The 15,194-nt window shown below is 36.2% G+C and overlaps 1 protein-coding gene across 1 annotated transcript in view; it reads right to left on the bottom strand.

Moving 5' to 3' along the window:
- Nucleotides 1-15,194, bottom strand: part of SF3B1 (splicing factor 3b subunit 1) — a 64,433-nt gene that overhangs the window by 21,718 nt on the left and 27,521 nt on the right. The window contains 4 exon segments of the mRNA XM_032637806.1: nucleotides 840-919; nucleotides 2,755-2,869; nucleotides 3,242-3,346; nucleotides 4,684-4,850. Coding sequence (XP_032493697.1) covers nucleotides 840-919; nucleotides 2,755-2,869; nucleotides 3,242-3,346; nucleotides 4,684-4,850 — 467 coding nt within the window.

Genomic DNA, 15,194 nt, shown 5'->3' with positions numbered 1-15,194 from the left:
CCATTCCTTATTTTCCCTCTCTTTCCTGTATTTTCAAGTTTTATATACTGTCTTTCCGCACAATAGATGAGCAAATACAGAATTTATTACGTAGAGCGCACTGCTTTATATACAGTTAATGAAGTTAAAATCTTCAGTCAATGGTCGTGAACCAAAATGCTTCCAGTGAAAAACAGTTTTACATAAAACTCATATAAATAGTAATTAAGACTATGTAATAAGTTAGAAAAGTAATAAAAGTGAAATTTTCAAAATTTTGTTATAAGTATGAAATATTATATATAAAATATAGTCACAAAAAATACACATTTATTTAGCCTATGATTTTAAAGTAGGGTTCCATTACCGCATTTAATTCATCCAACAAACAAATCTATTATATATTTATAATAAAGTTATGAAAATTAACTATTAAAACAAAACACCGCAATCTCTGCAGGCCAGCAGGAATTCGTTAGAATTCTCCACCCATATTCAAACTAAATTTTATGGAAGAATTACAGGCTTTTCAAAAAATGATTTTACTCTTTGACTTTTCCCTTACACACTGACTTCAGGCACACACCATCAATCCACCCCCAGATATATCCACTGTAAGATATATATGCATATACATGTGGCCAAGGGGCCAGGCACTAGAAAAGGATAGTATAGAAACATGAAAAGCTTAATTTGGGAGGTGTTAGAATTTTGAATAAGGTTCTTTCTCAACTTAATTTTTATTAATAATGTTAAAATATTACTTGTGCAGCAAATAAAAAGGAAACATGAAAGTCTCTTAATCTCAACTTTCTTTACATACTTTCAAGACCATTAAAATAAAAAGCAGGTTCACAGACCTCTTCTTTAGTTAAATGTTGTTCTCGCATTACATCCATGTAAGTCCTAGCATTCATTTTAGGATCAGGGGTCTTCCCTCCTGCAGAAAAGAACAGCAACAGGACAAGAGTACAATAAATAAAAGATAATTAGGTTCAACTGATTTATCTGCCCTGCTCTAATATTACATTATTCCATAATCATTTAATTTATATTTTGATGGAAAACTTTAATAATTACACATCTTACTTTTTATTGAGTTTGCTGATCAATTTAACCTGTTTGAACACAAACATATCTACAGCAGTTTAAAACAAATATTTTAATGCATATAAAAACAAAATGACAGCACAGTTTAGAGTCTTCAGAAGTGATGGGTTCCTGGGTTGCTAATCCGGAATACGTACACTTTCGTGCCTTTGTCTCCATCAGCAGTTCTGACTTCAAGCAGCAGAATAGAAGCCTAGAAAATTATCTCTTTACCATTAGTAACACTTTGGAAAGATATTTATATTCAAAACATTACCTGTTGCAAGCTGTTAAAATCCTGACTACAAGTAACTATGACTAGATAGTTCTTCATACAATGTTCTAAACAGTTATAGTTTAGAAAATCTGATTTTTAAAAATATACCTCTAATCTTATTCTGATGTCATGTTACTAAAAAGGGCTTCATGATTTTTACTTTTGTTGACCCAGAAACATATTTTTATTTTCTTAGAAAGTATAAATAACAACTGGAAACATATTACTTGAAATATATTACTTCTACCAGTTATTATGATGCATACAGAAAAAAAGTGGTGTACAAAGAGATGTGTTAGTCTCTTGGCTAAAGTTTCAGTATTTGCTTTTCAAACTTCAAAATATCTTAAAGAAGCCCAAACAATATATAACAAGATTCACAGAGGCACACTACGTTTTAGAAATGTGATAATTAGCTATACAAGTAGTATAGCATCACAATTTAGGAAAAACTAATAAAGGTCTAAGACATTTCCTATGCTGAAGATCATGCCCAATTGGTAGTGTCATTCTTTCTGACACTATCTCTGATAAGACTTCCTTTGGAATACTTTTTCACCATAATCTAGAGAGGATGTGTTGAACTGCACCCTTAAGAATGCAGACAGGACTGGCATATAGCAGTACTGCTGTAGGAAAGAAATTAAGGACAGTTAGTATGGGCCTGTGAATTCTGACATACATGTTTAAATCAATTACAATTATGCAAGTAAAAAAAAGAATATCCCTAATAATTCATGCAGGCTGAAAGTCTAATTTGTAAACCTGCAGCAGAATCTAATTTTAAGAAACAGGCACCTAACTTTGATCTTGAAACTCACTCACCTGAGGAAAGCTTCCATCAGGCTCACTATGCCCCTTGTGCTGACCTGCACACTAAAATTAGCAAAACAGACTCCAACTATTAAAAATATCAAAGTCTTTGTATACATACTTTTGTTTTAACTTTAAGTATGCTTAGAGCAAAGTAGGTGCATTTACTAAACTATATTTAGAGCAATATGAGGGGAGCTCTAATGTGGAAACAGTTTCTCAAAAGTAACAATCCTAAAAATCTAAGACTTGGAATGAAAACTTTCAATAATTTGAAAGTATTTTGAGCAGAAAAACACATTTGTTCAAAGTAAAGAAAGCGTACCCAAAACAAAAGTAAAAGAAAAACCTTTAACCCTTTGCGTTTCTATGGCATTGGCTCATTAGTTTCTTGTCCTTCTACCTGGAAAGAAAACTGGCATTATAAAGATGAAGAATATGGCATCTGTGACTTCAACCAAATCTATACAAATCTATAAGGGGGATTTTTAAAAAGAAAAGCAAATTCATAAGCATGCCAAAAAAAATCAAAGGGCTAAAGACAACTTAACACAAATAAATTTCTGAATACTTATAGAAAAGTGGGAAAGAATTACCATCTGCAAAAGGATCAAGACGCTCTGGGGAAATTATCATGGTCCGCCTGTGCTTTTTGTATTCATCTTCCCGATCTGCAATCTTCGGAGGTCGGTGCTCAGCAAATGGATCATACTGAAAAGAGTATGTCTCACTTAACACTCACTTATTAAATAACCAAAGAGAATGTCACAAACAAAAATCAGAACATTATAAAACATGTAAAAATGTTTAATAAATACCTAATATTATGTATCATTTTTCAGATAAATGCTAATGTGAAAAAATAAGGCATATGGAAATGAGACAATTTCCATAGTTCAATCCTTCATGAAATGATCACCTTTTTGAAATAAACTACTATTTCTAATTCTCCCAAATCAACTCTCCTCAGACACTGTAATAACTTGATTCCTAAAATATGTGACTTTCCATTGGAATTGAGACGTTCAGTTTTCTTTAGCTGAATAAACTTTGGTTTTAACTTAAAAAAGAAAAAAAAGTCACCTGTTCTGTTGACTGTGGTATATCATTAAGCAATGCCACAGGGGCATGATATCCTGGCTTCTTCTGACCAAGCAAACTTGTAGATGATGAGTAGTCATCGTCATCCTGCAACGAATGCCCCCAGAAAGCCACAAACAAAAACGTCAGAACTTAAAAACTAGAAAGAACACACAAAGATTCAATATGAAATCAAAAGACAACGTGATGAAACTTGTTAACACTTAGGGTTTTTTTTCAACTCAAAAAGTTAATAAAGAAATTTAGTTCTCTATATTCTTTTAAAAATACAAAACAAGGAATCCTTTCTGTAAATAAAGTAGGTATGGACTAGAAAAACCTGAGCATTTCATCTTCTCACAGAGCGCATGATGAAATTTGTTTTCAAATTTGGAAAATACAAACAGCTTATTTAGAACTCTCCAGTTTCCTTGTCTTTTTAACTCTTTTTTAAAAAACATGATTTAACCACAGAAACAAGTAAAATGTAATTAATTGTAAACGTATTTATTTCCCTAATAGTAGGTTTAAACAGAACAATGTTATACTATTATTTTACTAAGGTAAGAAGTACAACAATGGATGGATCTCAAGAAGATCTTAACACCTCATTAATTTTATTCAAAAATGAAATGACAACTTCCCGCTCAGCGTCTAGAACACAGAGCCATCACTGCCTCTTACCATTAAGGTACGATAATGCAAATATAAGACTGATCAGCTTCTAGAAATTTTGCCTTTGGAACTTTAAAATTTTTCTTAAAAAAAAAGTTCTAACCATAAAATTAAATATGGCTTGAATTTCATAAAAATAACAAGTTTCATAATCTATGTACATAGATTACTGAACCACACGAAAATGATCAGCTATTTCACCAAATTTGGATGTTTGAAAATGGTGTGACAAAGTATAAGCTATGTGGAATATATGAAAACACTTTAAGAGATGTATTTCAAAATGAGAGGCAAGTCCCCCTTCAGAGTAACTAAACTAGGCATGAAAAGCCCATTAATATGAGTAACAAGAAACAGTCCACTCATGTTAAGATGTCAAGGGGGGAAAAAACAGCACCAAGTTTTTTGGAAACAAGTCAGAAATCAAAAGTCACAAGCACAGACGGTTGTTTAAAATGAAGTCACTTCTCACTGGGCTACTCTAGATAGAGCTCAGTAGGTAACAATAAGGATTTACTTTACAATGGTTAATGATTTCCAGGTGTTTTGCTGGATAAACTAGTTTTAATAAAGATTCAGAACTGAGCACTTCCAGAAGTTTCTTAGAAGAGAAGGACGCTTTCGACAGTTTTATCCTCCCAAAGGAAGATCTCCCAATCTCCAAGATGTCTCCCCAGATTAAACCAGATGACTCAAAACGGAAGATTCCTTTATATTTCTTGCTCTCCTTCAAAATAATGCTTGGACTGTTTATATACTTTGTAACTTACATCTTCAAGTTCAGTTGCAGCAATAGATGTCACGTATCCAGCAAACCTGCTATCACTTCCACCATAAATTTCCTGGTCATAATAACCTGTAGAATCAAGGCCCACTCCTTGAGCTTCATCAAGAGCTGCCTTCTTTCCTTGAATTTCTCGAATCTGTGCTTCAATATCTATAACAAAATTAATAAAATCTTCTTAATCTCATTTTCCAAAGAGCACTCAACACAATGCATTTTTCTACTGAGTATTATCAAAACTCTTCTAAACACAGAAACTTCAAAATAATCATTCCATAAGGGGTTAGAGTAACTATACAAAGTATTGATTTTTAATAAATTTAATACATCTCCACCCAACAGACAATACTTATGCACACAGAGGAGATGCTTACTACTTCACCAACTACAAGTTACTCTCACCTTAAGAATGGGTTACCAAAGTTCATTATACTACCGCTGAATTCTAAGCTTTTCCTGCTTGAAAAAATAATACTGTTAATGTTGATTAAGGGACCAAGTACAACACTCAAGATTATTTAAACTCAACACTACCAGAAAGGTAAAAACAGTACTGTGGAGAGTGGTTCGCAAACTTAAACGGGCAACAAATCATCTACACGTTCTGATTTTGTTAGAATGCAGTAGGCCTATATCATATCAGACCCAAGTTTCTGCATTCCTAACAAGCTCCTAGGTGATGTCCTAAACATCTTCAACAGCAAAACAATAAAGGATAAAATCTAAATTCTTAAACACGTAATACAGAGCCCTACACAGTTTGGCTGCAACCACCATCACATTAGATTTATGATTAAGAGTCTGAGCTTTAGACTCAAAATGTATGCCTTCAAAGGCTCTTTCTCTGCTAATTAATACGTTATTTAACCTATGTATCTCAGTTTCCTACAACATAAAGTTTTGTTTTAAGGACTGAAGGACATAATGAGCATGAAACACTTAAGCATTCAATGAATGAATTAACTCTTGCCATGTCTCACTCCCCAAACACCGTGTCTAGCCATAGGTCTGACATTCAGAAGATGCACGTGGTTGACTTCCCTGGTGGCGCAGTGGTTAAGAATCCGCCTGCAATGCAGGGGACACGGGTTCGACCTCTGGTTTGGGAAGATCCCACATGCCGTGGAGCAACTAAGCCCATGAGCCATGACTGCTGAGCCTGAGCTCTGGAGCCCGGGAGCCACAACTACTGAGCCCATGTGCTACAACTACTGAAGCCCACACGCCTAGAGCCCATGTGCTGCAATGAGAAGCCACCCCAACGAGAAGCCTGCGCACTGCAACAAAGAATAAGCCCCGCTCGCCGCAACTAGAGAAAGCCCATGCACAGCAATGAAGACCCAAAGCAGCCAAAAAAAAAAAAAAAAGATGCAAATGTGGTGAATGAAGTATCAACTCTTTTCAACTGCTTTTTTAATTTTTCAAGACTGAAAAAAATTAAAGCAGTACAATGAACACCCACTCTCTTCACTTACATTCATCAACTGTTTATGTATATAAGACATAAAACAAATAACGTGTGTACATGCAACTTTTCTAAACCATTTAAAACCCCTAATATTTCAGCATGTATTTCCAGATCTAGAACATTCTCCTACATAACCACAATAGTATTAACAGCTCAAGAAATTAAACCTAGATATGACATCATCTAAAATACAATCCAGTTTCATATCTCCCCAATGGTCCTAGTAACATCCTTCATAGATGGTCCCTTCTTTGATCCATGATCCTATCAAGAACCACACATTGCATTTAGTTGTCATGTCTCTTCAGTCTCCTTTGAATACTGACTAGTCTTCCAACCTTTTTTTAAGTCTTTCCAGACAACAGATACTTTAAATTACAAACTAACGTTTCATTTAATAATATGAATAACATATACATGTGTAAAGAAAAGTTTCTACTGCCAGTGATCTGTGCCTAACAAATCGATGTTTCAATTTGTGCTAGCTTGCGCTAGCTCATTACCTTCAACTGAATTAAGTCATTTAAAAAGCTTTTAAAAGCTCATTTACTAGTTTGCAAGGACCAAAAGGAAAAATTCAAGTGGCACAAATGCCCAACCCCCTCCCCCAGCTAAGGGAGAAAACCTTCTCTAGTTCCTCAAGATGGGGTGTGGTTTAAAGTAGAAAATGTAATAACATTATCTAGTCGGAGCACAGCTTGTGGGAGCAAGTCTCAGAAACTCAATATAATGCAATAGGGTTAACACTGAAATTAGCAGTCCCAGTTTGTAAACACATCTCAAAATTTTATACTGTGTCACAGCACTGCCAGCACCACGCATTTTTCCTGCATTTCTCCCTTCAAAACTGTTACAGCAGCACAGGCAGCCAGGGACCTCCACCACGATTAATCACAAACAGAAATATCCTCACTTGAGCTGGCTGATTCCATTTTACTATTCTCTCTACTGTTGCTTCTGTTTTAAGTATTTATACAATATATATATATGTAAGTTTTAACCCGTATTTGCTCCCTTCCCTCACCCCCCTAGGAACACTTTTTCCCCGGTATAATACAAGGAAACCTCTCAGGGATTAGTAGATTGGCTAAAGGGTGAGTGGAGATCTACCCTTCATTTTTTCCTTTTTTTGAGCATTTCCATTTCAGCAATGTATGAAGCTTTTTTTTTTTTTTCCAACCACTAGGTACATGTATCACTTTTAAGTAAATAGGTTCTTTTTAAGAACCACAAATGCTACCGCCATCAGGATCCAGGCAAGAAACATAAACGGGTCAATCAGGCCAGCCAAATAGTATGCCATCTCCCCTCTACAGCATCAGTGTGGTCTACTGACCACTTACATCGAAATCACCTGGGGCACCTGTTACAAGGACAGACTCCTAAGCCTCAGACACACTAAATCAGAACCTCCAATGTATGAGCCCAGGCTTCCACATTATTAATAAACGCCCAGGAAACTCATACCTAGCCCATCATCCTCCATTTCCAGCCCCAGCCCACTCTCACCAGAATCACCAATTTTATACTTTCTTCTAGGTCACATACAACTAAAAAACCAGGAAGGGGAACTGTTTCATAAAAACTGCATCACACCACACCTATCATTGTGCAGTGTTCTGCCCCACCAACACATCACAGTTTTATTTTCCTTCTAAAGAACTTTTCCATTATAAGTTTTCAATAGCTATTATCCTTTCTTGGATAATATATTTATTCAGAACTACTTTCATCTACTGAATTTTACCTACTGATTTTATGTCCTTACTGATTAGCAACAGTTTTCTTACAAAGGTACACAAATATTGAATTAGCATTTGTATAAAGCCTGTATGAATTGTGACTGGATACTTATTGAATCAATGGGGCTAGGCAGCTGTTCATGGTTAAATTCTGAGGGCGAGGTTCATTACTAAATTTCAACAGGTTATGTATATGGTTCAACCAGTTACTATTTCTGTATCTTTATCTGTATGGATTAAAGTCCAAAAAGTTAGTGGATTTTGTTTTGCATTGTAAACTGCAGCACATTTACAAAAATCTTGTTATCCACAAAATTACAATAGATTCCACAAAACTCAGCAGTTACACAAGTGACAGAATTAAAAACTAGAAAACCCTGTAATTATTTCTTAATAAAACTTGTGCCAAAATACCAAACATAATACAATCAAATATTTATGAGCAAACAAATGTATCAATATGTTCATAAATAAGGTAACTTTGTTTTGTTTCCAAAATAAATTAAAATTTGTGGAATACAGCAAAATATTAAGGAATTGGTAAAGCTGGGCAATGGGTTACACTATGTTCACAACATTTTTTCCTACACTTCCCTGTATTATATGTCATAATAAAAATGTAACTTTCAATCTGTAGAAGTCCATTAAAAGTAATTTTTCTGGGCTTCCTTGGTGGCACAGTGGTTGAAAGTCCACCTGCCGATGCAGGGGACATGGGTTCGTGCCCCGGTCCAGGAGGGTCCCACATGCCGCGGAGCGGCTGGGCCCATGAGCCATGGCCGCTGAGCCTGTGCGTCCGGAGCCTGTGCTCCGCGGCGGGAGGGGTCCCAGCAGTGAGAGGCCCGCGTGCCGCAAAAAAAAAAAAAAAAAGTAAATTTTCTAATTTTTCTCCCAGCAAGGGTTTATAAAAAACTGGGAAAGAGAAAAAAGTTGTCTTTAACTCCTTACTTTCAAAGCTAAACACTAAATTACAGCTACTGATATGCAGGTATTCCTGTACTTTCTTAAAATACGAACTAAAAATAATCAAATAGATAATTTCTGACAGCAAACGATGAACGCATAAGACTTGATACCAAGTATGAAAAAAAAATGAGGTGGAATATATTCAAAAGAATAACCAGAGGTCTAAGATATTAAATTAAAAACTTGGACTTCCCTGGTGGCACAGTGGTTAAGAATCCCCTGCCAGTGCAAGGGACACGGGTTCGAGCCCTGGTCCGGGAAGATCCCACATGCCACGGAGCAACTAAGCCCATGCGCCACAACTACTGAGCCTGCACTCTAAAGCCTGCAAGCCACAACTACTGAACCCAAGTGCCACAACTACTGAAGCTCGAGTGCCTAGAGCCCGTGCTCCACAACAAACAGAAGCCACCACAACGAAGAGCAGCCCCCACTCCCACTCGCTGCAACTAGAGAAAGCCCGCACAAAGCAAGAAGACCCAACACAGCCAAAGGAAAAAAAAAATTTAAATAAAAGACTTGAGGAGGCAAACAAAGAAGGAAATGTTTATGCTAATCTGTTCCCACCTAATCCCTTTCCAATTTAGCATCTCTGTAATTCAAGACATTCAGATGTGAAAATAAAAAAAATGGACAGTCTGCTAGACACCATAGACTAGGACCTCCTAGTGGCCACACATATGATTGCCAAGAGCTGGCACTGTAATCCACCCAAACCCATAAATATTCCAGGCTTCATGTTGTGCACATCAAGTTTGTGCTTTTTATTACCAAGTAGCATTCCATTGTACTACAGTGTGTTTACCCCATTCTCTATGGGGCATTCAAGTTGTTTGAGTTTGTAGAGGCTGCTGTAAACATCAGTGTACAGGTTTTTGTGTGAACACAGTTTTTAATACCACTTGGGTAATACCTATGAGCAGGATTGCCGGGTCTTATAACAAGTATTTGTTTCATTTATCACAAACTCTTGTTTACTTAAGCAAGTTTAAGGACAGAGGAGAACTGAATTATTCTGTACAACAGAAGAATTTTGAGAAATGAAATGGAGAAGAGGAATTAAGAGAACAAGTAAAATGAAGAAAAGCTGGGTAAGTGAAATTATAAAATTCCACAGTTTTATGGTGTTAAAGAAAGGGTAACAGAAGGTAGAAACATCTAATACGGATTTCTAAATTATCTGATTATCTGAATGAAAGCCTCACTTCTGTTCTCCACCCAACCCTACCCCCATCTTCAGTAAAGTCCACTGAGGGGGAAGGAGGCTTCTATAGTAGGACTCTTGGTTACTAATGCTGAACACTTAAAAAGAAAGCAGGGATTCCTTATCTTAACAGCAGACTTGGAATCCTAAAATTAAAATTATGCATAGTCCTTCAAATACCCAGAGTTGAAGTGGTTAAAAAAAAAAAGCCTTAGACAAGAAATCAAGTACTAGTTAAGTATTAGACTTGTATTTACCAAAGAGCCTGAAAGAGCCTCACTAAAGGAGGATCCTTGAGGGTAAACGGTCAAGGGGTTTTGACCGGGGTCAAAACGGGGTTTTTCTTAAGTTGGTATTCGTATTTTAAGGCATGTCTATCACTGGGAGTCCAGAAAAAAATGACACACACACAAAAACTATTTCAGGTAGCAGGTAAGCTTATTAGAAAATTTTGAGATTATATTCATTGCCATTAAAATTATAGTGGGACGGGCACCTGAGTTTCCAAGTCCTTTGTTAGAGCTCCTTGCCATGGCTAGTCCAACCTAAAGCTGAAGTATGATTTCAGAACTGTGCTCACTTCAAAACCCAATAATATTCTTGGAGCTTCCCTTGCTTGTGGGCCTACTGACACCTTGACTGCAGCAGTAGTGGTGGGAGAGTCTAAGAGAAAGTTGTGTTTTTTATTGCCATCTTCTCTTTTCCCTCTAGACTGTGGGAAACTCTACAGGACAAAGATACTGCAACAAATTAATGGCAAGAAAAAGAGATGGAGGAACAAAGATTTTAAGACTAATCACAATGTATGAACTTTATTTGGAACTTGATTCCCAACACTGATGGATATTTTATTATATTAATTTTAGGTGCAATAATGGTTTTTTTTTTCTTATTTGGCCACGCCACACAGCTTGTGGGATCTCAGTTCCCGACCAGAGACTGAACCTGGGCCACAGCAGTGAAAGCACAGAATTTTAACCACTAGACCACCAGGGAACTCCCAACAATGGTATTTTTTAAAGTTGTTACATTTTAGAGATACACACTGAAAAATGTATGGATAAAATGATACATCTTGGATTTGCTTCAAAATAATGGGAAAGGTGGAAAAGACCAGTGAAGAGATTAAACAAAAGTGGCCTTGCCTTTACAACTGTTCAAGCAAGATGATTAGATGATGGGCACAACGTGGGGATTTATTTTATTATTCTATTTTTGTATATGTTTTCAATTTTCAATAAAAAGTTAAAATTTTTTAAAAGCATAGTTTTAAGTTTCTCCCTTTTTCCTCATTCTTGGTTCTCCTTTCTTCTAACCCTTTGAAACCACACCCTCTGACCCCATGCAACAGAAAATAAAAGCTCTCTCTTCTCTGAAATGGAGTCCTCTGCTACACATAAACAGAGTTTTTTTAAGTTCTTTTACGTAATAACTTTAATCTTAAAAGTTCCAATTCTTGGGCTTCCCTGGTGGCGCAGTGGTTGGGAGTCCGCCTGCCGATGCAGGGGACACGGGTTCGTGCCCGGTCCAGGAAGATCCCACATGCCGCGGAGCAGCTGGGCCTGTGAGCCATGGCCGCTGAGCCTGCGCGTCCGGAGCCTGTGCTCCGCAACGGGAGAGGCCACGACAGTGAGAGGCCTGCGTACCAAAAAAAGAAAAAAAAAAAAAAAAAAAACTCTGACAAAAGTTCCAATTCTTTTTCTTTGTCATTGCCTTTCTTTCCAGCCTTACTGATCTTGCAAATGATGGTAACGTAAAATCTTCTAAATGTTAATATATATTTTAAAAACTAAATTTGCTCCAATGATCTACAAAAAATAAATGTCATTATTCAATTGAAACCCCTCTTTTGGAGAGGAATTCTGATCCTAGGAATATTTTCAACTATCAGAGAACAAATCCTTCCCTAGGAGATAAAAATTAATTGTGAATTAATGAATAAATTTATGAACTGCCCATTTGAAATCTCAATTCATTCAATAAATAAATTTCCATTTTTCATTTACTTAAAAATTACTGTATTACTTTTATAATCCAAAAAATGTGATAACTTAAAATTTTAAATTATAGACATTTTTCTGACATAAATACATCAAATGTTTTATCTGGGAACTGAGTTTGACATCAAAAGACAGTACTGCTGGAACTAGGGGTCTTTTAAAAGATGGGCAACATCTAACCTACTGTTTGTATTTTAAACTAAGACCTAAATATCAAACTCTGAGATAAACCACCACTGGTCACATCTTATACACCTGTTTAACTGCTCCCCACCAATTCCATTCTACTGGTTTCCCTTTCTGTGCCTTTTCTTTCTTCTATGTCTCACACATTGCTAAGTCCAGCTTGCAGCACTTCCTCCTCCTTGATACATCTTTATTCCTCATTTTTAATCTGTATTATTTGCAACGTTCTAATTACTGTTCATTATGTGTTACACAGACACAGCCTTTGGATGTTAATCACTCACTGACACCTTTCAGTCTGGCCCGTAAGTGACATCTAATCTCCACCAATCAGAAGCAGGTGGTGAGCAAGGATTTCTCAAATATGAGACTTCCAAAAGACATCCAGAAAAATAGAAAGTATATTCTGTATACCAACACTCAATCTTTTCCTTCAACAAAACCCCACTAGGACAACTAACTATACGGTAAATTATTTTACTAAACACTACAGATAACAGTTCCTAAATGATTAATTCCTAACTAATATCAATGAAATTAATTCTTAAATAATTCTACAGGAAAAATTTTTTTCAAAATCTTTAAGCAATTTCTTTTCCTTTTATTTTGACTAGCAACATTCATCCTGAATATCTACAAAACCAAAACAGTAACTATTCTGGACACAGGAAAATAAAAATCTCAGAAGATTCAGAGTAACAAAATGATTATTCCAAGCCATTCTGCAAGCAAGAGACTAAGGGAGAAAACTTTTTCAGCCTTGTGATGCCCCCCAAAATCCATTCAAGGGATAGAGTGGCAAAACAGCCAATATATGGGATTTTTGGATAATCCATCTATTTTCCTTTCCGAACAGAAAACTGTGTATTCTCTCATGGGCCAAAATCACCAACAGCTGAAGAACTGCTGAATGGCAAGATTATGCACATTAATAACTATATACACTTGACACAATTTAACATGCAGAAAGGGATTATATTCGACTTGAATAAGTCCAGCTCTTTTTATATTTCAACACTGGAAAGCATAAGCCACACTGACCCAGGATAAAAAAATAATTGGGTTGGTTAAAGAGGATGTTCAGGCTTGATCTTAACAGAAATATTTGAAAGGAACATGACAACACGAAAAAAAAAGTTATCAGTTTGGTTCAATGATGGGAAGTAATAGTCTGTGAAAAGAACCACATTGGAAGGTACAACAATAACCTACTGCAGTTTGAAGACAATATTACTTACTTCACAAGACTCAATTACAAAGTACTGATGCAGCCATTAATTTAACAATAAATTATAAGGTACAACAGAGCAATGTCTTTACCAGCAACATTATTTAGAAAAGATTATATAATCTTTATTTAAAAAGGCAACATGATAGACAACTCTAAGACAAAAATTAAACAAGTATTACACATTGTAAAAAGTTTCTCCAGGGAGTTCTCCAGCAGTCCAGTGGTTAGGACTCGGCACTTTTACTGACGTGGCCCGTGTTCAACCTCTGGTGCAATAACTAAGATCCCGCAAGTTGAGCAGCACAGCCCAAAAAAAAAAAAAAAAGTTGCTCCACTGAGGTTCACATTCAAGACCTCCTCTCAACTGCTTCAATAACCTAAAAAGTTGCCCTTACTCCCTTTAGGTCATCCTTCACTCTGCAACCAATGACTTTCCTAAATCACGTAAGTAATCTGTTACCTGGGAGGATGAGGAGAGCACTTTATCCTGTAGATATCCGAAGGCCAAAGCGAAACCTAGCTCAGCGTCCAAAGCCTTCCCTAATCTGATGTTAACCTAACATTTCCTCCTCTGAGCTCAGGAGGTTCCCAAAATATAAGTCCTACTTCCCACCTATCTTAGCCAAACAGATGTATCCAAACCTACCCAATCGTTCAAGTTTGTGTCCCCTTTCTGTGACACCCTTAATACTTACGGTATAAATTAATCTCTCAATAGTGTTGATAAAATATTCAGCACTCATCACGCACGAGGTACTGTCGATACCAAAGTACACTTTCTGTACACAGCTTCAAAGTGGAAGAGAAAACCTTAACACAATAGAATATTCTAAGTAATAACGATTTATAGAGTGCTGCAGTAGCAGCACAAAAAACAAACACCAAGAAACTAATTCTGCTCCAGGTTATCAGAGATGGCTTAACAAGTGAAAACAGAGATGGACCTTGAAGGACTAGCATTCTCCAGGAAAATGTCATGAGGAAGGAGCAAGAAACTATGTAACATTCATCACTAACATTCATCCCACTGTATTATACTCCTAAGTGATGGACAATATCTTGTATACAGACGGTATTCAGATGTGAAACTGAACGCTCCAATACTTTCTTTATGGCCTCAGCTAATTCATATTGATAGGAAGCATAATCCCAAATAAGAGAGCAATTTTGGTAAATGAATTGCAATCTTCCGTAGACCAAAACTTTCAATTGGGTTTCTAAAACGCAGGAAAACTAATCGTAACTTTGATTTTCCTATCCAAAAGTATCTTATGATAAAGATACCAATAAACAAGTAATCAAAGACACAAAATGCCCCAAATAAATAATCTACTCCTGAATAAACAAGAATAGCCAACATCCTTACTTTTTCTAATTATTTTGCAAAAAGTATGTTTGAGATAGTCTAAAGACAGAAATGCCTAAAAAACACTTCAGGGTTAAAACAGTGTTTAAATCCCAAATACCTAACAAGAATAATAAAAATATTGAAGTTATTGCCACTTCATTAGCCTGTTTCTTAAGTTGCAGAAAGCTAGACTTCAGTTCCCATAGGTGATACAATTATTAATAGCCCCAACCAACATTTCCAGATGCATCTACTTTTTCCCTCCTTGCACTCTCTTTTCCTGCTACAGCCAACCACTCAAACACATCTTTCACGACTCACTGCCTAGGTACAAGATGGTCTCTCGGGCTCA

The sequence above is a fragment of the Phocoena sinus genome, chromosome 7 (genome assembly GCF_008692025.1).
Source record: "Phocoena sinus isolate mPhoSin1 chromosome 7, mPhoSin1.pri, whole genome shotgun sequence".
Lineage (NCBI taxonomy): Eukaryota > Metazoa > Chordata > Mammalia > Artiodactyla > Phocoenidae > Phocoena > Phocoena sinus.
This window is presented reverse-complemented; position numbering and strand designations above follow the sequence as displayed.